The sequence below is a fragment of the Panthera leo genome, chromosome D3 (genome assembly GCF_018350215.1).
Source record: "Panthera leo isolate Ple1 chromosome D3, P.leo_Ple1_pat1.1, whole genome shotgun sequence".
NCBI classification, from domain to species: Eukaryota; Metazoa; Chordata; class Mammalia; order Carnivora; family Felidae; genus Panthera; species Panthera leo.
In genome coordinates this window covers 24,530,307-24,553,584 of record NC_056690.1, presented here as the reverse complement: position 1 = coordinate 24,553,584, position 23,278 = coordinate 24,530,307, and the positions used below count along the sequence as shown (strand labels likewise).

General features: G+C 46.6%; 1 protein-coding gene across 3 annotated transcripts in view; it reads right to left on the bottom strand.

Annotated features, from left to right (window-relative positions):
* Nucleotides 1-23,278, bottom strand: part of TTC28 (tetratricopeptide repeat domain 28) — a 628,165-nt gene that overhangs the window by 99,726 nt on the left and 505,161 nt on the right. For all 3 annotated transcript variants that reach the window (XM_042910405.1, XM_042910407.1, XM_042910408.1), the window contains 6 exons: nucleotides 14,085-15,426; nucleotides 12,280-12,803; nucleotides 8,622-8,731; nucleotides 6,274-6,403; nucleotides 3,641-3,859; nucleotides 1,510-1,675 (listed from right to left, as the gene is read on the bottom strand). In XM_042910405.1, the coding sequence (XP_042766339.1) occupies nucleotides 1,510-1,675; nucleotides 3,641-3,859; nucleotides 6,274-6,403; nucleotides 8,622-8,731; nucleotides 12,280-12,803; nucleotides 14,085-15,426 (2,491 nt within the window). The remainder of the gene's footprint in view (nucleotides 1-1,509; nucleotides 1,676-3,640; nucleotides 3,860-6,273; nucleotides 6,404-8,621; nucleotides 8,732-12,279; nucleotides 12,804-14,084; nucleotides 15,427-23,278) is intronic.

The following is a 23,278-nucleotide window of genomic DNA, read 5'->3' as shown; positions in this document are numbered from 1 at the left end:
GTTTCCACCACTGGCCAACCATCCTCTTTAACACTCGCTTGGGATATGCAATACCTTAGGTCAGGTTACAGTGGAATCAGACTGGCTGATGTGCCTTTCTGTCTGCTGAAGCAGCTTTGCACAGCCCTAGATTAACCTATTTTATGGTCATGTATCATTAAATTTCAGAGAACAGCCTTACTTCCAAGTTCTTGGGATTACCACACTGTCAAGCCCCTGTAATCACCACACTTCTACCCAGGGTTAAGGAAGGGGATGCCCCAGGATGCACCACAGCCTTAGAAGAAATAAGACAACACTGTGTGCATGTGGCTGAAGCCTGTTCATACTTTATGCACACAGAAGCTGGAGATGACATTCTTACATGCTTCGGCTATTTTCTCAAAATATGATATTAATTTTGATAATTAAAAACAGAACAAGCAGTGGCCTGGGAGTCTGGGTGAGATCTCTGTTGTTGCGATCCTGGCTTTGACACTAACTTGGCTGTCAGCAGTCTTATTCCATGCTGGCTTCTGTTAAATAAAGGAGTTCAGCTAGAAGACCCTCCAGCACCTTCCACACTTGACATGACATTATCCAAGTGCATCTAAGAACTCGTCTCCAACTTCATAAATATCTCAAAGATCAATCCAGCTGCTGGCATTGACCAACACACACTCGGGAGTCTGGGATAAGCGTCTCTAAAGAATTATGGGGATATCTTAGGATTTCCATGATTTTGCAACTGAAATCACTCAAGAGACAAGCAGATGTCCTGGGGACCTGACACCAGCTAACACAGCAGATTCTCTGACATATGGACCTTCTCGACACTTGTTAAGCACAGGACAGACTAGGACGCCAGGAAATTCTGCTACCACCCAGCTCTATGGTACCCCCTTCTTTTGATTTTCCCCAGAAGCAGGGTGCTTGTAGAAGTGATTTTCCGTATGTAAAATAGTCAATCATGATAAAATGTTTCCATAAGCATACAGCTTTTATAATCTCTGCAAAAAAGCACTTGCCTTCTCTGTTCTCCATACTAGGAGTTCAACTTCCTTCACCTCATCCCCACAGCACACAGATTTGTGCACAGATCCTGTCACTAGTGTCAAATTACTTTCCCAGACAGGCGTTCAGCTACAACAAACAAACTCATTATTAATCGGTTTATAACCCCCAAATCATCTCAGTTTTAATTAGCTGGGATGTTAAATTCGAAGTCCTGTGTTATGTTTAAACATTCTACAAACCCTCCTTAGAAAATGGGCATCTCCGATGAGGCCTTTCCCTGTCTGAAAGGAAATTACCAGAAAGAATAAAGACAGCCCACAAAGGGGTTTGCACTCCAGAGACACATATTTGTTTCTCCTGCAGCAACTGTGAATAGACTAAGCACAAAAGTGCAAATTCCCAAAGATTTCTTCCATTTAGCTGGAACAGGCTGTTTACAAAAGAAAGAAAGAAAAAAACCAACGACGCTAGGATTGTATCTGAAGAAGGGGCTAGGGACGCTGTACCACTTGCCTTGAGTAGTAAGACTCCACCCCCAGGGCCTCCCGCACACTGGCGATGTGCTGCTCCAGGGCCGAGCTCGTGGCTGTTGGAAGGGCCGCACTACTGGCAGTCTGGAAGTCGCCGGAGTTTTCCGCTGTGTTATCACCCAGGTAGTGTTCGTGAAACTTCAGAATTCCTGAAACAAGACAGGCACAGCCAACATTATGCAAGATTGGGGTCTCAGGAGGGAGAGGTGGAGGGTGGGGCACAGCCTTCTCTGGCAAGCGTGCCATCCAAAGCAATCAAGAAAGAAATCCTTCACAAAGAAATGTGAAGAAATCCTGAAATCCAAGGTCACGAGAGGGCTTTCCCAAATTTGGTCAGTACCCCTTTCTACAGCTTCCACCATCAAATTTGGTGCTTGAAACCAGGGAATTCAACATAAGGCTTCTGCTTTTGTAGATATACTCAGAAGTTCATGGAATGGTGACTTCATATGTATTTTGAAATAGTGGCTTCTCAGAAGCACCAAATAGGGAAGGTTTTCTTTCTCGAATAGTGCATGAACATGCCAAGGTATATTCTCCCCAGAAGCTGAAATCCTGAACACAAATACAACTAGCCAAGTGGAAACTGTGTTACTCAAAGACCTTTCATTTCACAAAAGCAAGGCAAAATAAATGTGTAGTACAAAGGCCAGATAAAAAATGTTTTCAGCCATTTTTAAATAAGACTAACTGGTCAACCATCATTAATGGATTAAAGGAGCAAAAAATTATGGCTGCATGAAACTGAAGCAATCCATAGTGGTTTTCTGGCAATAAACACAGGACATATTCTCAAATGGTAATGAGGTGTGTCAGCCCCGGAAAATGCTGGTCCTCTCTGATTGGATTAGAGCCCCAGTGAAAGCTTCAGAGTCTCATTAAGAGCAAAGAGGAAGGGAAAGAGAAACAATAGGAGCCTCATTATACATGGCTCATTATTACAGAGATTTGGATATACCACCTGTCAAATCATGTCCCCAAAACATAACAATGACAGAGAGAAAGAGCTTGATGCCTCCATCACCAGCCGTGTCTTCCGAGGTATCGGTGTCCTTCTGGGGGGGCTGGGATACACAGGGATCCATTCCATTGTAGCTGACACTCACCAAGTCACCATGAACATCACAACTAAAACCTTCAGCATAGAAAGGTCAGAATGTTCTTTATGGAAAGCCCATAAAAAAACATGGGATTAAGGGGAAAAGATTATAAAAAATAAGGCTGAGACACAGAATGTATGGGCAGGAGTGCTCAGAAGCCAAGAGGCATCTGAGAGTTGTCATTTAGCCATCGTATCTTTTTTTTTTTTTTTTTTTTTAATCAAAGGGATAGAAACACAATCAAGAAAATCTTGTCAATTCTCTCTGGCAGTTGAACTTTTTGAAACTGGCTTACAGATAGTCAAGAAGCCCATTCTTCAAGGTTCCCAATTATAAGATCCACTTCCCCAGTCAATAAACTCTAATTGGATCTGGTGTCTCCAACGTGGTAAAGCCATCAGCATTTTATTATGCAAAAAATATGGCCCTAACAGCTAATTAGTGGTTCTGTATTTAGTGAAACTGTTTCAGCCTGAACATTTAATGCCGATTTAATCAAAGGGGGTTTTTACTTCTAAAATAGATTTACAACAGAACTGGTTAAAATGGGTTCTGCTAAACTCAGAAATTCCAAGCATAAGACTTCATTTATATACTGTGACAAGAGTTGCCATTCTCATTTTAGTCTGTTTACCATGACAAAGGGTCACAATTATTAAATCATATCTAGAAAGAACTCGTTAGGACTTACAGTCAGCGCTTTATTAGCTAATGAACAACAGCTGCCTAAAAATAGGGCTGCTGGTGAAATTACTCCTCCTGCTCTTCGTGTTCCTTGATAAATGCTTCCACATTCACCAGCGAGGAGCAGCGATTTCTTGGGCGAGTGGGAAAGCTGGGCTGTCTTATTAATTGACCACCCCGCCATGGAATATCCGCCGTGGCTGAGGTTTTGCTGAAAGCCGACGTCAGCTCCTTAGTCTGATCTATGGTAATGCACCTCTTCCACCTCTATTCCTCAGACTTTCGCAGTCTAGCGTCTTAATTGCCGGTTCCCACAGAAAGAGGTCTTACCTGCCCCAGGAGCAAGCAGCCAGCTATACAGGTAGCCAGCGGCCAGGGAATAGTAAAGCACTAGTGCCCTCTGGCCATTAACCATCTCTAAGATCTGATCAATGGTGACTGGGGAGTACGGGTCGGAGTCCTGCTGTCCTGTCTGTCGTTCTACCAGAAGATCGGCAAATGCCCTCGTCCGTCCTCTTTCTGCCACAGCCAGGGCTTCATCATGATGGCCTAGGACACAAAAGTCATAAGGTGAGGAATCCCTGGGGAGTGTGTTTGTCCACCGAGGGCCATCGGCCACAGAGGCCCTGGGCAGAAACCTCACGGTCTCTGCATCCCTATGTGGGGCCGAGTCTCAGTTTCAAACCCAACCCCCTGCCTCAGATGCTAAGGACAGTGCCTACTCTTCTAAAACCCCAGTTTCAGGGGCACCTGGGTGGCTCAGTCTGTTGAGCGTCTGACTTCGGCTCAGGTCATGATCTCCTGGTTCATGAGTTCAAGCCCTGCATCGGGCTCTCTACTGACACCCCAAGCCCATTTCATATCCCCTGTCCCCCTCTTTCTCTGCCTCTCCCCTGCTTATGCATGCTCTCTCTCTCTCAAAAATAAATAAACATTAAGAAGAAAAAAATAAAACCCCACAGTTTCAGATTCCACACCACCCTGAGCCACTTTCCCCCCATCCGCAGCCACACCCCAAGAGAGTCAACTTTGTTCAGAGGATGGTCCTCAGCCCCACTCGTTCTCCAACCCACAGCCTGAGCTGCTCCCTGGCCTCCTGGCATCTGACCCCCTTCACTTTAGCTATTTGGACCTAATGCTTTGCACTCGGTTACCCCTCTCGCTTTGCTACTCAACTTCGATTCTGATTTGGCCTTGGCAGACAAACCCTCCAGGATGTGCCAAGTCCTGACCATCTTTCTATCTCCCTTAGCTGTGGCCCCTCTATGCATCGCATTGTCCAGCCCCACTTGCACACCGGCCCCCCACTCCCAAGTTATACCTCTCTGCCTTTACACAAGCCAGGCCCTCTGCTCAGTGTGTCCCTTCCCCGTTCATTGACCTGGTCTCAAAAGGAGGGTCCTAACAGTCACCCTGCCTATTTCGAAGGGCTACTGTAAAGATTAACTGCGGTGCTGTGTGCGAGGATGCCTGGATAGCTTATTCAAAGTACCACATAGAGAAAGGTGATATTATTATGGTGAGAGCTGATCCTTCATTCCATTCCAGGCTCCCACACACTCGCTTCTTCTTCTCTGCTTTTGTTGTCCCCAGGGGGAAAGGGTTTAAACCTCTGAAGCCTTTAGTTCTTTGAAACCGCTTCTCTCTTTCAGAGCTTCTTCTTAGTCTTTCAATCCAATTTCTGAGCTCGCTTTCCCTAAGACACTAGTCTGTTATCTACTTTAGAAGTTAATGCACAAACATGAGGGCACAAAAAAATAGAAAGCAACATGCTTTCAAGCAAGGGCTGTTTAGAGTGTTTAGAAGGAAAATAATGCAGAAGCTTTGCTTGCATCATAAACAGAGATATAGAAGATTTGCCGGAATGAGGGTCCAAAGCGAGAGCAGGCAGAGGCAGGAGACCAGATGCTGCCACTCCCAGACACGTCAAGGATGCCTAGCTTCCTGCAGTTCCAGCATCAGTAGAAAGGGGGGATTTATATGTGTGTATGCAAATGTGTTCTTTTACCCTATTAAGTTATTAACTGGAACAGCAGGGATGATTTCTGTGCACATTGGAAAATCAGCCCCAAAGTGTTAGGCAGACTTAACACTGTGATTATAATAGATAATAAATTGTAATCCCAGGCAATGAGCACATTTAATAGATACGTTTTTCAAGGGGAAGTTCTGAGCATTCACAGACACGCAGCAGAGGCCAGGTTACTGACGAGGCCTCGACATCCAACTTCCAAGACCTTGTCAGTTCTGCCGAATACCTCCTCCACCCGAGTTCTGGGTTTGGGGAAACGGTCTGCAGAGCTGGACAGGCCTGAGAAGAGGCAGAGGGCAGAGGAGCGGGAAGAGGCGACTGTTTAGGCACCGGTGAGGGAGATACATGCTGCCCCAGTGCGATGCAGCGCCCAGGCCCGGGAGAATTACCCCTGACCACGCCCCAGCCCGGAGGGCAGACCCAGACGGTAAAGACATTCACTTGACAGCAAAGTAAAAGCTGTGTGGCAGAGGAGACAGGGAAGAGGCCAGGCATCTCCTCAGGTACTCCCCCCCAGGTATTAACGGTGAGAGGGAACCTGAGGGGGTAACGCCTGGCTCAAGCATCTCTATCCCCAGGACACTTTCTCTAGCTCCTGGGTCTGTCCGCCAAAACGCTTTGTTCTCACAGCACCCGAGTTTCTTTTACCCTCGCTCTAGTCACACCATACGGACTCACTGACTTCTGCCTTTCAACGGGCTGACTGCTTCTTCAGGTCAGGAACCAGGCCCCCAGGGCTGGCACACAGCCCACACATAGTAGGCGCCCCACAGATATTTGTTGAATGAAACGAACAAAGGTTCAATGACTGGGTTGCAGTCGTGGCTTCACTGTCTGTCGTAACAACAGATCGTATTTGGTCACAGCCATCGCCGAACGACTCAGACACACAGGTGCACATGCACGAAGCGGGAACCCCAGCCGCTCTCACCGAGGCTGACGAGCACCCGCTGCAAGGCCTGGTAGGAGGAAGTCTGCAGGTCAAAGAGGGACAGTTTGTAGTCCGTGCTCAGCTGCGCCTCATGTCGGATTGTTTCAAACAAGGCCGATGCCCTGTAGAGCTGCAAGCAGGACACAGAGAACGTTATTCACTCCCTGGAAACCACCGTCCAGCTGTCCACTGACCAGAGACAACTTCTGCACACGACTTGGTGCACAACGTAAAAACGATTTTTTAGAAGGTTTCAAAGGATGAATCTTTATTTCCAGTTAGGTCCTCGTGAACCTGAAAAGGCATCAATCAGATCACACCACATAAATTATAGTTTATGTGCTCAATTAGAATAGGGGATCTAAAAAACAAAGGTTATGGACTTACAGTGTGAAAGTTGTGGGGGAGGAAAAAACCCAGCTATGAATCTAGTCAAGTGCTGATTTGGATTAAAACAAACAAAAGGCCTCTCTCCTTGTCATCAAGCGGCTGTAATTTATCACCAAGGCCTCAGGGAGCCCAAGGACTGGAATGAGAACAAGTGGGGAGCAGGCAGGCTGGAAATGGCCGAGGCTGGGGGAAATGAGCTTAGGCAGCCACACTTTCAGGAAGAGGGCAGCTTTTTGCTGGCAGTTCAGCCGAATCAAACACCACCCTCCACAACAGTGACCAGGGTCAGGTCCTCCCTGGACAAACACCTCCGGAGCCACACCCGATCACAGGGACACCCGCAGGACCAGATGCTTGACGCTCCTAAAAAGACACCATCCTGCTGGGGCGCCTGGGTGGTTCAGTCGGTTAAGCAGCTGGCTCTTGATTTCCGCTCATGGTTCATGAAATCAAGCCCCACATCAGGCTCTGTGCTGTCGGCATGGAGCCTGCCTGGGATTCTGCGTCTCCCTCTTTCTCTCTGCCCCTCTGCATGCACGTGCTCGCTCACTCTCTCTCTCTCAATAAATAAAAAACTTAAAAAAAAAAAAAGACACCGTCCTGCTGCTTTAAGTGGTTTCTCCACCAATGAGACTACAAGACTTTTCTCTCTTTTTAATGTTTATTTCTTTGAGAGAGAGAGAGAGAGAGAGAGAGAGAGAGACAGAGTGCAAGTGGGGGAGGAGCAGAGAGAGAGGAAGACACAGAATCCGAAGCAGGCTCCAGGCTCTGAGCTGTCAGCACAGAGCCTGATGCAGGACTGGAACTCATTAACTGTGAGATCATGACCTGAGCCAAAGTCAGACACTCAAGTGACTGAGCCACCCAGGTGCCTCAAGACTTTTCTCTAATATTTATATGCTGGAAACAGCATAGAATTTTAAGTTCATGCAAATTTAAAAAATGGAAAGAATTTGGCTCAGGTCATGATCTCGCGGCTAGAGTTCGAGCCCTACGTCAGGCTCTGTGCTGGGAGCTCAGAGCCTCGAGCCTGCTTTGGATTCTGTGTCTCCCCCACTCTCTTTGCCCCTCCCCCACTCGTGGTTCCCCCCCTTCTAAAAAATAAACATTAAAACAATTTTTTTTAATGGAAAGAATTCCAAGACTAAGAGACTTAGACTTAGTATCCCCAACTCTACCACTAATTAATTATGTGACTTTGGGCAAGATCTGGAGCCTCAGATTCTTTTCTATAAACGGGATGGTCGTCATTTTACCTCACAGGGTTATGTGAAGAATAAATTCAGTGAGTGACTGTACTTGAAAAATTGAAAATCGCTATAGCAATATAAGTTTTAATTTTTAAAACAAGGAAATAGTTAATTCTTTAAACTGCCTTTAATAGTTTAAAAAGTAAAGGGGCGCCTGGGTGGCTCAGTCGGTTGAGCGTCCGACTTCGGCTCAGGTCGTGATCTCACGGTCTGTGAGTTCAAGCCCCACATCGGGCTCTGTGCTGATAGCTCGGAGCCTGGAGCCTGCTTCGGATTCTGTGTCTCCCTCTCTCTCTGCCCCTCCCCCTCTCATGCTCTGTCTCTCTCTGTCATAAATAAATAAACATAAAAAAATTAAAAAAATAGTTTAAAAAGTAAAGTAAAATACCATAACATTCTAGGATGCCAAGGCACGAATTCCTGAATTACTTCTGTCATAAAATGCATGTAATTTCATATTACGGTTTAATGAGGAACAGTAGCACATAATATAGGAATTCCAAAGAAATCATTGAGAAATCTATCATACAAGTGAGTAAGAATCTTCACTATGGTTCAACACTTCTGGGCCGGAGATCCTGTACACTGACCCAAGGGTAGAGGTTATAGCACCTTCCAGCAAATGTCATCACTACCAGGACAGTAATCCCAAGGTCTTCTGTGCTTCTGGAAACAAAATCCACCTGGGACAGGTGTTCCTCCGCTCACCTGGTGTTGGGCTTCCTCCAGATTCCCACTAGCCCAAAGGGACAGACCAAGACCGTGGCGAATTTTGGCTTCATCTTCTCTTCGGCCCAGTTGCTCAGCTAACCTTAAACCTGAAATCAGAGAAATTTTAAGGACACATAAAAGACAATTCCACCCTGCCAAGGAGTCCTGGCAGGGCATTCTACCTCAGGTGGATATAAAGAATGCTAACAACACAGCTAAATAAATGGCAGGACAAAAGTACAATCAGCCAAGGCAGAGTAAGCATTCTCTTCAGATTCTGTGTTGGTAGCGACCTTTCCAGGACACTCCAAGATGCCCCGGCAAGAGCTCAGGTGATGGGTCTCAGCAGGAAACAGATTTGCAGGGCAGGCAGAAACAGTGAAATGAATGAACCTAACCTGGCCCCCTCCCAGATGTGAAATCCCCAGCTTTGCAAATGAAAACTCCTGGCCTATAAATTTATCTAACTTAATTCTTTGGCAGGCAAAGGCTTTTTCCTGACAGTTCCAGAGTCAAGTGCAGAAGCCAAGCTAATACTTCTTCCTATCTCACGTACATAGCATCCAGTCAGTGTTTATGGGAGACACATCTGATGTTCTCCCCAAAGCAGAATGCTCACACAGTCTGACCCTGCCTTCTGTTACTGATGCCGCTGATGCATTTCATGTCCAATCTGTTTTTCCTTTAAGGCTGAGACTTTGATGTGCCCCAGCAGGGTTGTAGAACAAGTGCTATTATGAGTTGAAAGCCTTAAATGAGACTGTCCTCATTCTAATGGCCTTCAGAGGGACACCTGCAGCTTGGGTCACTTACCTACAGCAAGCTTCTGGCTTCTAGGACACCAGCCACCTCCAGGGCTTTGTGGGAGCCAAATCTGAGGGCAACCATTTATTGTACTGGCCACTCAGTGGTTCTCAGGATGGCTTTGTCCTCATGATTTGGCCCTCTGTACGCAGGAGTTCCCTTGTGCAGAAGACACCATGAAGGCTCCCACACTATAGCTATACACACAAAGGAAGGACTTCCTTTTTTGAATCTAATTTAGAGTGCATGGGAGCCTGCCTCTGAGCATGCTGGGCCCATGCAATTTCTGACTTTTGAAAAGGAACGGAGTCAGCTGAGATGATAACAGAAGTGATATTCAGGTTCCCGCTCATAAAATGTATGCATTTCAAAATGCACATAGCTCAGAAAACTTAGAAACACCACATTACGTTTAAATCATGTCACTGGGTAACAAAAATAATACTTGGAAATTATTCACATTTTAAAATACTTCCTAGAATAGGAACACAGATGGAAGAAGATGGTTCTTGGTGACAACCAGGGGAACACTGGTTGTTTTAATCTTCAACATGCTGACCATATTCATTCTTCAATATGACTATCCCTGCTAGATCTGGGTCTATGAGTCGGAAGTAAAATTCATTGAGGTAGCTAGCCTCCCTAGAAAGTTCTGTGTGAGCAAGGACTTTTTTCCCCGCTGGATCTCCTCATGTCGGACACACTCCAGCCCAAAGTCAGGTTCAACAATGAAGAACTAAAAGCCACTACTAGGCAGACATAGCACCTGTCCTGCCTGTTCCTATCTGCCTCTGCCTCTTAGGAATCTAACCCACCCGTCCAGCATCCCTGAAGTCTGGTTTGCTAGGAACTAGCTGCATGTAACTCTGTGCAGGTCACTGAATTGCTCTAGGCTTCTTTCTTCATTTGCAAAAAGAGAGAAAGCTGGACAAGACCAGTGGCTTTAACTGGGGATGTCTATACAAATCACCTGGAGCACTTATACAGAAATCTCAGAGCAGGCCCCACCCGGGAGGTTCTGGTGCACTGGGCAAGGTGACGCTGACTCACAGCCCTCTCCGAAAGCCAGAGAGGGAGGCAGTGCCAAGGTGGTCTCTGACTGAACCGTTCCCCCAGTGCAAGATGCTGCAGACGTGACTCAGCTCTCAGAAAGGGCCTCCCAGGTGTCCGCACCTGTAACAGCTCATGAGAAGAGGCATCTAACTTGGCTCAGGGGACACACCAGGCTCTCTGGTGGAGCACAGCCAAGGAACAGACATCAGGGAGATGCCACAATAAGAATTTAGATCTCTGCAAGACTTAAAATTACAAGAAACAATAAAAATGAAATTGAGAGTTTTCCATAAATATAGAATTATGTTACAAGGTCTTGGGCAAAAGCAGCTGCTTTATGGAAACAATATTTCAGGAAGTACAAAAGAACACAGCTGAGAGGTTGTCATACGCTGGGTCTGAATTTAATAGGTTTCCCAAATTCAACTGAAAATCGCCCCCAGTCTGTTGGAATTTTACCACAGTCAAGTTTCGGGAAACCAAAAGCCAACTCTCATATTTAATGCATTGAGGCAGAGCTGCCATTGAGTGGGAGCCAGAGAAGGTCTGGGAAGTGGCTCCCAGCCTCTCGGTAACCTCTCAGCCTGCAGGCCAGAGCAATCCCTGGTCTGCGCAGAGGATGACAGCAAACCGTCAGCTCCTGGCCCATTCTCCACTTTGCTTCCTGCTTCCCTCGCTCCTGGCTTCCCAGCTGGGGCTCAGGAGTAAGGGGGAATATCTGACTGCTCCAGCCTCCCCAAGGAGGCTTGGGAGGTTAGAAACAACTCCACACAGGGTCTTGTGTAGTTCCTGGGCTTAGAAACCTTGGGCTGGGCCCCATTATACCCCAGACTGACCGTATGGTCAGGACCAAGCCACTGGACTCTCTGAGCCTCAGGTCATTTGGCTGTGAATGGGAATAAAGACACACCTCCCAAGGCTACTGTGAGAATTAAATCCGATTAAAGAGACTATATATGCGAAGAGCCCTAGAAACTATAAATGAGAGTTTTTACTTCAAGTCGGCAACTATTTCCTTTGACTAGTGAGCCAAGAACATCGTATCTGCCATTTTTCCCGCCCAGGATGGGAAGATGTTATGTGCCCGTGTGAGGGGAAGTGCTTTCCCGAGTAGTAGCCTCGTGGAAACTGACAGCCGCAGAGGCGGGGGTGGGGGTTGGGAGTGGTGGAGGGGGAAGGGAAGGAGGAGGAAGAGAAGGTCGTGGCAGGGGCAATCACTTTCTGTCACTTGTGCCAGGCACAAGGCTGCCACAGCACCAGCTCAAGCACTGTGGACAATATACACTGGGAAGGAAGCCTGGCCAACTGCTGGAGTGACCCTCAGACTGGATTAGATCTCAGCTGCCACATCAAAATTGACTTCTATACAGTTTTGTTACAGTTTACGTCTTTTCTAGAAGGACAACAGGGCTTGCAACAGGTGGGTGTTTTCCTAGGATTCAGGCCCTTAAATTTCACATGACTAAATCTTACACGATTCCTCTTATATGGGAAAGTGTTGTTTGCTCTCAAGGGCAAGGGCTCTGAAGAGCAGAGAGGGCATCAGCTCCTTGGGCAGCTGGCTACCAGTGTTACACAACCCGGGTAACATGTTCTGGGCAATGGAACGCCTTTGTGCTGTTAAGGAACACGGGGGGGGGGGGGGGCACCGCGGTTTGGGGTTGAACTAATGATACGGCCTCTGAGCTCCTCACTCCAAGCAGAGGCGGTCACTCAAACTGTGTACCCTTCCTTCCGAGTAGACTCTGAACTCGATCTCAGAGTACACCGAGAGGCCACCGCAGACCTTTTCACTCACCTTCCTGTAAGTACATTACTGCCTGGGAATAGTTCTGCAAGGCATGATGGGTCCTTCCAAGGCTGCTATAGGACACCGTCTTGGCCACCAGGTCGTTCATCTGTGCCGCGATGCTCAAGTGCTGTTCTTGATAGACCACAGCCCTCTCGAAGGTGCCCAGGGATTCGTATGTCAGGCCCAGGTTCCCGTAGGCTCGCCCCTGGCACGTGGGGTTATTGGTTTCCTCTGCTATCTGCAGGTCAAGCTGGTGGTACTGCAGGGCTGTATCATACTCCCCCATCTGCTGGTAAACGCCACCGAGGCCACAGGCCGCGTCACTTTCCAGCGCTCGATCTTTCATCTCTCTAGCAATGTTCAGTTGGCGTTCCAGGCAGGAAATGGCTTGTTCGTAATTCCCTAATTGGCTGTGCAGACTTCCCAGCTCTCCATAGGCCTGGGCTTTATTAAAGGCCTCCCCGAGCTCATGGGCGACCACGAGCCTCTTTTCAAAGCACACGAGGGCCTGCTGCAAGCTCCCCATTGCCCTGTGGGGATGTAGACAGAAAAGCAATGATATTATTTTGTGCAGGTGCAGACATGCTAAAGCCCCTGAGAAAATGAAAAGCATTTGTCACTGTCACTTACTATAGAAGCTCTTAACTCCTCTTCTAGCTAGAATCTATCATGTGCCCTTAGAGTGAGATACAGGGGAATTTCATAATCTGGAAAGCAATTCAAAAGTCATCTCTTAGTGACCTTCCCAAGAGCTTGAGATTCAATGGGATATACACCCCAGAGGAAACATAAAATATATTAATAGGCACAATGATAGCAAGTGAACTGTTTGGTTCTTTGGGCCTCCCAATTTCCACTACCGCTTAGACTATGTTTTTGAAATCACTTTACAATGGCTATAAATCTTTCACCCTGAGCTCCTCAGAGCATTCTGTGGGTGATGATTTAGTTTGACCCTTGCCCTTCCTCCACTCCAGGAGCCCTAATCCCCTGCTGATCTGGAAGGGCCGTAAATTCTGCAGACACAGACACCTTCTTGGGTTCCCCACATTCAGAAGGAAAGCATCACCTTGGCCAACAGTGTGTCTTTTTTGTGCTGCTAAGAGATGACATGATAAGGCTGGGAAGAGCATGGATGTTGGCAGCAGACCAAGCCAGTTGTGTGGGGCACATGAATTCCTTTCCCCGAGCCTCCGTTTCTGGATGATAGTAAATCCCACATCCCAAAGCAGATCACAGTAAGTGTAGAGTAATACAGGACTGCCATAAATATTAAGCAAGATATCACTGCGAGGTGCCTGGCATGATGATGATAGCATATGTTTACTCACTCCTGCCATCCTCAGATGGCTTTCCCTAAAAGCAATAAAGTGGGAGTCCTAGTAATTGGTGGGGATAGATGTTATGTTAATAAACACAAATTCGTATAATGTGAGAGGCCTTCGGTAAACGTCAGTTGAATGGATGCATTCACCTTTCCTGTTCCCATTATCCCTTTTATCCCGCTATGAATGCAGTCAAAAAAGCACTGCATTTTGGGTCAGAGAGCCCTGGGTTCGACTCCGGGTCGTCCTTTCTAAGCTGTGCAATCTTGGACGTTGACTCAACCTCTCTGGGCCTTAGTTTCTTCCTCCGTAACATAAGGGTAATAACATCCCTGCTACATTCACAAAATTATCGCAGGAGCCAAATAAGACACGTATGAAAATGCTTTGTAGTTAACAAGCTGTCATGCAGACTTAAGTTGCCATTACTGCCACAGATGCTCTTTGTGCGTGTCATCGACCACATTCGTCCCCTGTCATTTTTACCTGTGTCCATTTCCTAGCCCCCGGTAAGCCTTGGCTTGGTCTTGCATGCGATTAAGACTCTGGGCAACAGACAGATACTGCTCGTAGTACTTGATAGCTTCCTCATAGTCACCCAGGGCCTCGTAGCAATCTCCCAGGTTGCCGTAGGCCCGGCCCCTGTCGAGCACAGACTCATTTCCACTTAGCTGCTGCAGCATGGCCAGCTGCTGCTCGAAGTAGCCGATGGCTTCTTCCATCACATTCATGTTCATCTTTGTGATGCCCATGTTGCCATAGACCTGGGCTTCCAGACTGGGGTCCTTCAGCTTCTGCCCTAGATCCAGCTGCTCTTCGTAACACTTGAACGCCATTGTGTATTTCCCCAGGGCCATGTAGACAGCAGCCAGGTGCCCGTGAGCTCTGCACTCCCCCGGCAAATCGCTCAGCTCCTGATAGACCTCTAGTTCCTGCGTGTGATAACCCAAGGCCTTGTCGTATTTCTGGATCATGCGGTACGCCGTGCCCAGTGCTGCATACGCACTGGCTTCCAGTCTTCTGTCCTTTACGTGGTGAGCTAAGCCCAGCTGCTGCTCATAGAATTTTATTGCACCGTTTATATCTTTTTTACAGATGAATATATCACCCAGGTTCCCTAGGGCTCGAAATTTAGCCTGGGAATTATTCAGGGACTGGGCGAGGGACAGTAGGTACTTTTGACACTCTTCAGCTTTGCTGAAGTTCAGCAGAGCCTTGAAGGCTAGGCCCAAGTTGCAGTAAGCTTTCGCCTGGCTCAATTTGTCGTGAAGGTCTTTGGCCAGCGCCAGATCCTGCTCATAGTACTTTACTGCCTCCTGGTAATTTCCAAGGCAGTAATGGGCATAGCCGAGATTGTGGCAGACCTTCCCTTCTCCTTCCATGTCTTGAAGGTCAGGAGTGAGACGCAGGTACTGTTCATAATAGGGGGCGGCCTGGACATACTCCCCCCGAGAGCAGTGGAAGTTGCCCAGGTTGCTGAGGGCCCGGGCTTCGCTCTGGATGTCACGAAGCTCCCGAGCAATGTTCAGGTGGTTCTGATAATGTTGCAGGGCCCGGTCATGGGCACCCAGGGCCTGGTAAGCCACAGCCAGGTTCCCGTGTGTGGATGCCTGGGAGGCACGGTCATTCACTTCCATGGAGATCTGCAGCTCCTGCCGGTGGTACTTGACAGCCTGGTCGTACATGCCCAGAGCACTGTAGGCATTACCCATGTTCCCATAGGCACGGCCCTGGGCAGCATAGTCACTCAGCTCCTGGGCGATGCACAGGTGGGTCTTGTGGAGTTTCAGTGCAGTATCATAATCGCCTTTCATCTGGTGTATGATTCCTGAGAAAGAGAATAAAGGAATAGAAAGAGGTTAGAATAACTGATGAGCAATTTGGGGGAAAAAATGTCATTCGCAACTCAATTTATACTCAAATACAATGCAGATGAATTAGAGAATTTAAAGTAACAGAAGGTAGCATTAAATATTTATCAGCTCTCCAGAGAGGAGATAGCTTTCTAAGCTTTGAAGCAACAGGAAAACAAAACCGAAAACCAAAATAACAAACAAAAAGGACACATTTGATTGCAAAATTAAGAAGTTTTGTACTGAAATAAATATCTAAAATTTAAAGGCAAACACAATGCTGGAATATATGTGAAACGTACATGACAAAACCCAGTAGCTATTGTGTATAAAGATTTCACTTGGTTTGATTAAAAAAAAATCAAAACCCCAATTTACTGAAACAGGCAAAGAACAGTAAGTGTGAGCAGACAACTCACATCCAAGAAATACAAAGAGTAACCACAGGGGAAAATGCTAATTTCTTTTAATAATCAAAGAAATGCAAAATAAAGCCATCCTGCAATACCATTTTCCTTCAACTTAATTAGCAAACAAAAAACTTAGGAACCACCCTATACTGAGGAGGTTGCCCCGAAATTGGTAAACACATCACTGGCTGGACATCAAGGAGAAAAGACCGTACAGGAGCGCGATGACAAGAGCCACAAACACGGTCCTGCTCAGACCCCGCAATCCTACTCTGGGGAATATATTCACAGGAAATCACTTGACAAATGCAAAAGCTATTCACATAACAATCTTCACTACAGCATTTATAGATTAGTGGGAAATCAGAAACATCTGAAACAGCCAACACTGGGGGGCTGTGGAAGTACATTTTGGTATATCAACTCGACAGAGGATTATGCAGTCATTAAAAGATAATTATGAAGTCTATGTAGAAAAATGGGGGGAAAAGGTTCTTCCGCTAATAAGTGGAAAAAGCAGAAAACAATGCCGCACGCTCCCTGTGACAACATCTAGGAAAATAAATGTGCGCACATGGACAGGACCTTGAGGGGATTATGCAAAAATGGAAACTGTCGCCTTGTGAGGTGATGGCATTTGAATGATTTTTTTGTTCCAAAATTTCTTGTAATTCTGTCTATAGCTTTTACAGTCGATAATAACAGCACTTTAAACAACCCTCATAAACTATGCTATAGCTGCTAAACTATTGTTTCTACAAGCAGTTCAAAATGGGATAGATCATCAATATAAAAAATATAAAGTAGTCCAAAGGAGGGATATCATCAAAGTAACTTGGCAGGCCCCTTTAAGCAGAGCCTGGTTCATCCCAGTGGGGCCTGGGGTGAGGTGGTGGTGGCGGGGGGGGGGGGGGGGGGGGGGGGGGGGGGGGGGGCACTGGAAAAGATGGAGAGAATCTAGTACACAAACAGGTTTCTCCTTGCCCTTGGCTTTGAACACACTCTTCCACGACTTAGTGTGTGACTTTTTCAGTGACGACCTAAACCTGCAGAAGTACAAAAACACAAAAACACCAAGCTGGGTTCTTGTTAAACATCTGAACTGAAAATAGACACGCCGAGAAAGAAAGTTGTCAAAATGCAGCCCCCACAATTTGCTTATCTCTGTGACACATTTCATTCACTCGCTCATGCGCTGGGCCGGGATTTACTGCGTGCTAAGCCTTGTGGTAGGCAGAGGGGGCAGACAGTGAAACCAGACACAAGGCTGCCCTCAGAGAGCACACAGGGTGTATAAGGGGGACAGTCAGGAAACAAATAATGTCAGCACACATCAGAAACGCTGAGGCGAGATGGGGAGAGAGGAGCGCATGAGGGCTGCCCTTCTGGCCAACGTCCTCTCCTGCCTGGGGTAGAGGTCTGTCCCTCCATAGGAGTTGCGTGTACCCCTGGGCCCAGCCAGCTCTTTGATGTTAACTAGACTCAGGATACTGGATAAATCATTTAGCCTCTCTGGACTTTTCATAGTTCATCTATAAAGTGAGGAAAATAATAATCTCGATGCCAATCTTAGAGGCCAGTGGTAAGGATCAAATGAAATAATGTATGTGCAAGGGCACTATAAACTGCAGACTGAAATTCAAATATTAGTAACTGAAATTAGGCTGAAAATAGGCTTCCTGGAAAGGAAATCCTCAAGGTGGTAGAGATTAAACAAACTATGGTTAATTAGTCTGTGCATTTTCTTATGAGTGTAAAATATTTCACAATTTAAAAATAACCCAATCTATCCCCCAAACCAAGAGCACATTGTACATAATGTATGTTAGCTAACTTGACAATAAATTTTATTAGGAAAAAAAAAACTCAGTAAATCATGGTCTTCTATATAATGGAATAACATAGTTCCATTAAAGATGGTGAAGGAGGTGGGGGGGGTGCCTGGGTGGCTTATCAGTTAAGTGTCCGACTTCAGCTCAGGTCATGATCTTGAAGTTTGTGGGTTTGAGCCCTGCGTTGGGCTCCATACTGACAGCTCAGAGCCTGGACCCTGAGTTGGATTCTGTGTTTCCCTCTCTCTCTGCCCCTCCCCCATTCGTTCTCTCTCTCTCTCTCTCTCTCTCTCTCTCTCTCTCAAAAATAAACATTAAAAAATTTTTTTTTAATGGTGAAGTAGGAAAAAACCCTTTTGAGTTTGCCCTAGAACAAATGAAACTTAATTAAAAAAAAAAAATGGTGGGGCACCTGGGTGGCTCTCCTTGTCTGTCTGACTCTTGATTTTGGCTCAGGTCATGATCCCAGGGTTGTGGGATCAAGCCCCATGGTGGGCTCTTCCCTGAGCGTGGAGCCTGCTTAAGATTCTCATTCTCTCTCTCTCTGCCCCTCTCCCCCATTCACTCTCTCCAAAATAAAATTTAAAAGAAAATGGTGAAGTAGAAGATTATATAACGACATGGAAAAATTACAATGTTAATGGAATATATGGCCACAAAACAGTACATTTTAATAAAAACATTAATGTGTACATGCATGCTTACATTTGTATGTACACATACAGCATAGAATTTATTTAAATGTTAACAGTAATAATCTGGGTGGTGAAATTGCAGGTATTTTTTCATTTTGCTTACCTGTATTTTAAGTGTTTTTTTTTTTCCTATGATGAATGCATAACACTTGGCTTAAAAATTACTGAAAGTATTTTTAAAGCTCTGATCCATCGAGCAAAGTAATACTCCTGGGGATTGGGTCAGGTCATTCCCTGGGTTGGAGATGTCACTGGTATCCTTGCTGGAAGGATCAAGTTTTTCAGAACCTGTCTCAAGGTTAGAAACTCTAAGCTAACCAAGAGGCAATACCTTAGCATCACCTAGAACCCCATTAGTGGTGAAAAATTCTTAGTGACAAACATTTCAGTTCTAAAGACCTGATTTTGGCCTGTATCCCTAAACTGCCTTTACATAAAAAGAAAATTTTTTAGATTTCAAATTGCCGGGAATTCTTCAAGGATATGAATCATTTGCTCCCTCTGTCCCCAGCTTCTGCGTTTCTGAAATGAGAGTGAAAATATCTGCCCAGACAAGAGTCCGTGGGTGGGAACAGAGTCAGAGCTGGGGAGGGCAGCAGGGGTGCCCACATTTCCCTGAGCACTTGCTCCCACAGCAAAGCCTTTGCATTGATCCCTCCCCTCCCCCACAGCTTTTAGATTTCTTTGCAATGGTTTTTAAAGCCAATATGATCATTAGTAGGTTTCCAAGATGATGTTAAGATGTTAAGCCATGTGAGCCCTTCAGAGAAGGCAATGGAGGCAATGGAGGAAGCTTGAGTGTTTTGCATGCTCCCTGCCACCAAGGACACAGGTCTCCCTTGCTAGTCCCCCCATACACCATCCTCCAGGAAATTGGCTAAGTGTCTGGAAGGCACATGACCATGGAAAAGGCACAGAACTTGAAGTCAGCAGTTGTGTTTTAGAGCACAATGGGAATGGCTCCCATCTTATTTGGCTGGGTACCTTTGAAATAGTCAACTGATGTCTCTGAACCAACCTTCCTTCCTCCTTCCTCCTTCCTTCCTTCCTTCCTTCCTTCCTTCCTTCCTTCCTTCCTTCCTTCCTCCCTCCCTCCCTCCCTCCCTTCCTTTCCCTTTCTTTCCTAACTAAAAACTTTTTGGTATTTTTGTTTTCTTATTTAGGTCAGGTTACACCATCTCAGAGAAATGGTATGAGAATCATAAGAGTGTGTATCAATAAGCTTTGTGACCTGCAGCGTGCTGTCTGAACGCAGTACCGGCGGTATTTAGACAGAGACAGAAAGGAAAGGAATTCTCTGTTTCCTCGCATGGCCTCAAGAGTCTGGCCTAGTTAATAGGGAGCAGTTGGGATGATAATGGCTACCCAGGGTTCAATGAGTTGTGAAAGAAACTGCCTGCTGGTGATGGCAAAATGATCTGACCCCCAGCCAGCTCGCCTGCGCACTCCCCTTCCTCCTCCCCTTCTTCCTCGTCTGCCACTTCCAAGGCTCTATAGAGAATCATCGGAAGATTCTCAAAAACAGACTTCTGGACATGGGTGAGGGTAAGAGGCGATGGGCCTGGCTGAAATGGGAACTTTTTCATCTTGCCCTGTGTCTCTACTGTCGCAGCCTCTGCCAGCCTGGAGAATTCTGAACAGAACATTACACACTCTTGGCAGCCGTTCTCTTTGTTGAGGCAACATAAAAGCTGCCCTGAGAACTGCCAGCAGAGTGACTGCACATGCTGAGGAGATAATCTGCAGATCCTCCTTCCCTTTCGAGACCACAGCTTGATTTTCCAGGGCCGTCACTCAGATGAAGACTTACAGAGAGCCTGTCAGCAGGGGTGTGCTAGGTGACAACGTGCTGCAGGGGAGGGGGATTAAATGAAGATTAGTGGGGCAGAAGATCCTCACAAAGCCGCGTTCCTACAAGGGCACGTGGAGAAAGGACACATGCGTATGGATTTATACATCACCACGGTAGGCCTCTGCCTTGGCATCAGGAATGGTCACTGCCTGGGATTAAGAATACTTACTTCAAAAGCTGTTGGGAGGCCCCAGGAGATGATACTTAAGACAAGCCAGCACAAGGGCCTGGGACATAGTAAATGCTCAATACAGTCTGCTTTGTATGATTAGCCATGACCAGCTAAGACCAAGGGGTATGGGATGAGCTAAGCAGAATTTCTACTGCGGTTAGAACATTTAGCATTTCAGCAGTGACTTCCATCTGGCTGCCTTTTCTCTTGTGAATTCTCTGGAAGCAGGGCCTCAGCCTGCCTCCACAAACAATGGAGGTGCTCCTCTCACTTACTGAAAATATGATTGCTCTACTTATGAATAGTGTGTGATCCAAGTGGGGCTTTAAGAGCTCATCTGTTCTCTCCCACTGCTTTCCAGCGGGGTGGGATCTGTCGCAGCCTAGCTAAAGCCCCAGCTATTCTCAAGGGAAATGGTGAGCTGGGGGAGCCGGAAGAGGCTCTCCCTCAGGCTGACGTTATGAGTGACGTGACCCAGGCCCAGTGAGAGGAAGTGAGGCCATGGCAGACTGGAGGGAGGGACTCTAGGTGCACGGGCCCTCAGCTGTACCAGCCCATCTGCTTCCAAACAGGAGGCATAAAGGAACTGTTATCAGTCTCCTGGGTGGGAGGGGGGGTACATGGGACAGCAGCTGTGCTAAGAAGTTCTCCTCTGTTAGAAATACATCTAGAAGTATTCACAGATGAGACGACATAGTGGCTGTGGTATGCTTTAAAAACACTCCAGGAGGGGAGAGAAGTGAGCATGTGTGGGTGGGTGGGTGTGGGTGCATTTATGAAAATAGATGAAAGCAGATTAGCAAAATGGTGATAACTGGGCTATGGGTACGTGGGGGTTCATTATACCATCCCCTCTACCATGTGTGGGAGTGTGTGTGGGGGTGTGACAAGTTCCATAACAGAAAGATAAGCCAAGTAATCAAGACGTTCAGAGAGATCCGTGCTGGCACATCCTTCTGTAGTTCCTTTTGGGTCAGGAAACTTCCCCATAGCTAAGTCCTGATGTGGATATTCAAGTTCATTTTTTCTGTCTTTGGGACCTCGCGAGAAAGAAATCAGCTGGTCACCAGCGTGTATGGGTATACCAGCCTCCATATCCCTTCTCTGGGCTGAGAGGACTGAGAAAACACAGTGCCTTGTCTTGCCGCTGTGATTTATTTATGCTCACAATATTGAGTTTTACCTTGAATTTCAAAAGATCGGCACCCATTATTCCAGCTCATTTGGCTCCCTGAATCCTCTCCCTCTCAAGCCTCCACACAGAGTTTACCCACAGTGTACCTAAAATGTCCCCAGGCTTGGAGTGGGGAGGAGGGGACAGAGCTGCCTAGTAAACAGATGGCTGGAACCGAAGGCACGAGAGCAAAGTGCTCTGTGTTGGAAATGCAACCAACTGGATGTTTTATCTCATTTTCAGGTTACTATTTATGAGCCTGGAGACCAGCCCATTATTTTTGCCATTGGAGGACAGCAAAGGTACAGAAATCTTTACATGCACTTAATTTCGAAATTAACTTCTCAGGTGATTTTAGCCACAAGCATGTTCCTGGTAGGTAAGCTCTTCTGAAAACCAGTGCCTGGCCCTCTACTTGACAATCTCCTTCATGCTTCAAAACAAACCTGTGAGGTCACTATTGTGGTCTCAGAGAAGTTTCAAGAACTCACTTGGGCCTGTAGAGCTCCAAGTGACAGGCCTGATACTGGGACTTAGGTTCTTCTGACTCAGGAGTCTGTGTTCTCTCACCCGTTGCCCTTCTGGAATGAAGCTGGAATGCCTTCCAGTGAAAGGCGGTCATGATTTTGGACCCACTCGTTCTACATTAATGTTAGGATTCTGTTGTGGCAAACCAATCTTGTGGCAGCTATAAAAGAACAAATTGCTGGTCTGGCTAAATCCGTATCTAAAGCAGAGAGGTGTACATCAGAGAACAGGAAATCCTAAGAGGTGTAGGAATGCAGGAGGAGTAGGCAGATGTAATCATTCGTGGGGACTTGGGCCACCACGAGTCTCTTCCGCCATCATTTATCTTAATTACATCTGTCTACCTTTTCTATGCAACCCACCAGGCTCTTCCTGTTCCTCCAAAGGGTAAGTGAAGTTAAGGGCCTGTTATCTTCTTTTGCTTCAGCAGCAATTGGGGATGTCTTCTGTGACACTGAGTTCAGTGGCACTTCTGTCCCAGGTGCCAACTGCCCTCCCCTTCTGTTTCAGTTCTGAGGAGCCCACTATAATAAGGTTGAGGAAATCCCTCATACGCCACCTCTCCCTCCCACAGACAGACTCCACTGAAAACTGTCTTTTTCTAACCCCGCTTTCCTGAGGTATAATTGACAAAACTGTATATATTTAAAGGATAGAATGTGATGATTTGATATGCGTATTCACTGTGAAATGATTACCACAATCAAGTTAATTAACACATCCATCACCTTTTTTTGCGGTGTGAATACCTAAAGATCTATTATTCTCTTAGCTACAATAGATATGACTAACTACAGCCACCGCCTTGTGCGTTAGATCCTCAGAATTCATTCATCTGACAACCAAACTTGCAGGAAATACAATGCTGCTGAAAGAGAAACAGAGAGGCCCTATTTGCTCAACCCCTGGCCCCCAAGGCTCTCCTTAGGCTGAACAGAGGCACAGTTTAGTTCCTCTGTCACCCCCTCTTGCCACCATCCCAAGGGCGTGTGCTGAATGACAGTGACAAGAAGCCAGCCCGGAGTCCACTGGAGCCCACACTTATTTCACTGCCTTCATACATGGCCCCACTTCCTACTTCCCTCAGAGAGTTAAAACCAAGACTGCAGGTGAACAGCTCGGAAATTCCCGGGGCCTGTACGGCTGTAAATCCTGAGGCAGTGG